This window comes from Xenopus tropicalis, chromosome 10 (assembly GCF_000004195.4).
Source record: "Xenopus tropicalis strain Nigerian chromosome 10, UCB_Xtro_10.0, whole genome shotgun sequence".
In the NCBI taxonomy this organism is placed as follows: domain Eukaryota; kingdom Metazoa; phylum Chordata; class Amphibia; order Anura; family Pipidae; genus Xenopus; species Xenopus tropicalis.
The window spans coordinates 11,004,259-11,006,363 of NC_030686.2; the positions used below are offsets into that span (position 1 = coordinate 11,004,259).

Genomic DNA, 2,105 nt, shown 5'->3' on the forward strand with positions numbered 1-2,105 from the left:
CCCTCAGTGTTATCAGTGTCTCTTGCCCCTCTCCCCTCAGTGTAATCAGTGTCTCTTGCCCCTCTCCCCTCAGTATAATCAGTGTCTCTTGCCCCTCTCCCCTCAGTGTTATCAGTGTCTCTTGCCCCTCTCCCCTCAGTGTTATCAGTGTCTCTTGCCCCTCTCCCCTCAGTGTTATCAGTGTCTCTTGCCCCTCTCCCCTGAGTCTGGCAGCCATTGCCTCTCTGACTTGCCCCTGTCTCTCTCTTGTCCCTTTCTCCTCTCAGTCTCTTGGTGCTACATTCCCCCCTCACCCTCTTGGTGTCTCTTGACCCTTTCCTCCTCAGCTTCACAACGTTTCTGCCCCCTTTCTGCTCAGTGTCTCTTGCCCCAGTGTGTTAATATTTATATCCCCAGCCAAGCTCAGTCTGTCAGTGTCACTTTATTCTCTCACTCTCTATGCCTCTTGCCCCACTGCCCCAGTCTGTCAGTGTCTCTTGTCCCTCTCCCCCTCAGTCTCTTTTAGTCTCTCACAACAGTGTGACAGCTCTCCCCCTCCCCTCTCCATCCCCTGCCCTGTATATCCCCCTTGCCTCCAGCAGTCTCTGTAGAAGGAGGAGGGGGGAGGGGAGTGCCGGAGGAGGAGGAGAGGTCCCTCTGTCATCCTGTGAGGAGGGAGAGCCATACAGAGAGCCAGCGAGTGAGCCAGAGAAGAGAGGAGGAAGGCTCCGGCCATTGCCAGGGATTCCCGGCCCCTCCACCAAATGAATGGCGTGGCTTTCTGCCTGGTGGGATCCCCGTCTCCCCCCGCCGCACAAGTAAGTAATCGCGGCCCTGGCACAGTTTGGCACAGGAGGAGACGAGACCAAGTAGTTACGGGGGGGGGGGGGGGGAGAGGAGGGCTTTGCTTGGGCTTTCTGGGTCCGGGGGTGCTTGGGTCTGTTGGACTGGCCCGGTGGGTGATAATGACTGGGTGTGGGGAGAGAAGAGCCGCTTGGTAGGCCGGGGGTCTGGCCTAAGCCAGGGTGGGATTTGCACTGATTTGCCTGGATATGTCGGACTCGCTGGCTCCCCATGGCCCTCTCCTGGGTGGGTCTCATGTTTCCCTTATGGGGGCTGAAGGGGGGTCGGCGAGGAGGGGCTGAATGGTACCTTCCCCACTTGCTTATATTTAAGCCTCTGTATATGAAAGTTTGTATTAACATGGGAGGAAAAGCCCGGGGGCTGACAGCCAATATCATCATTCATTTCTATGTTACATTACAAGGCAGCATCAGTGAACATTCCATTGCCACACAGTGTTGGACTACAACTCTCTCCCTTCATGGGAATTATACCTTAGCAACAACCCAAGAGCAGCCACTTCCCAGTCATTTCCTATCCAGACTGTCAGCCCTTGGGGGATGCTGGGAGTTGTAGTTTGGGATCAGCAGGTTGGGGATCCCTGTCAGTGCATTGGCTGTGCTCAGTGTGTATCAGCATCCTGTCTGCCCTTGTTGCACTACAACTCCCAGCATCTGCCACAAAGCTTGTTTTTTTTTTCTTTTGGAATCTCATGCGCTAATACATCCTGTTTATGTTGGTTTAAATTCTTCGCAATGTATCCTGACCTCCAACCGTCGCTTAACCGATTCAGCTACATCCCCTGCCTTTCCCAGGCTGCTAAGGCTTCTGGGAGTTGTAGTTTAATCACAGCCTGCAGGTTAGACTTTTCAGCTCAAGCCTAGACCTATTCATACAGGGGCTCATCAGTTGTTTTGCTGCAGCGTTAGCAACTTTTGGTTTTGGGGGAGGGGGTTATGTTGAGATTTGCAGTTTAAGTAGACAGCTGGGGGGGGTAGCAGTTACAGATTGCTATATATCAGCCTCTGCTGCTGGAATCCTGATGTTACCTGTTGTTTTACCCCCATTTGGTTCATACAGGACAGGAATGAGCTTGTGGCCTACCACCTTTTGCAGAACTACAACTCCCAGCACCACCACCAATTCTTACCTGTTGGTGGTCACTGAACTACAGGTCGGACAGGTCCGTGCTGTATGACCCAGTATGGAGGTTGTCATATGTATATAATATACAGTATGGTCATTTCCCTATGGGACCAAACTAAATTATTTCCATATAAACG

At 52.6% G+C, this 2,105-nt stretch overlaps 1 protein-coding gene across 1 annotated transcript in view; it reads left to right on the plus strand.

The window, feature by feature from the left end:
- Nucleotides 1–591: 591 nt before the first annotated feature.
- arhgap23 (Rho GTPase activating protein 23) overlaps nucleotides 592–2,105 on the plus strand; it is a 72,865-nt gene continuing 71,351 nt past the window's right edge. Inside the window, exon 1 of the mRNA XM_002940156.5 lies at nucleotides 592–797. Coding sequence (XP_002940202.2) covers nucleotides 744–797 — 54 coding nt within the window. The 5' untranslated portion in view covers nucleotides 592–743. The remainder of the gene's footprint in view (nucleotides 798–2,105) is intronic.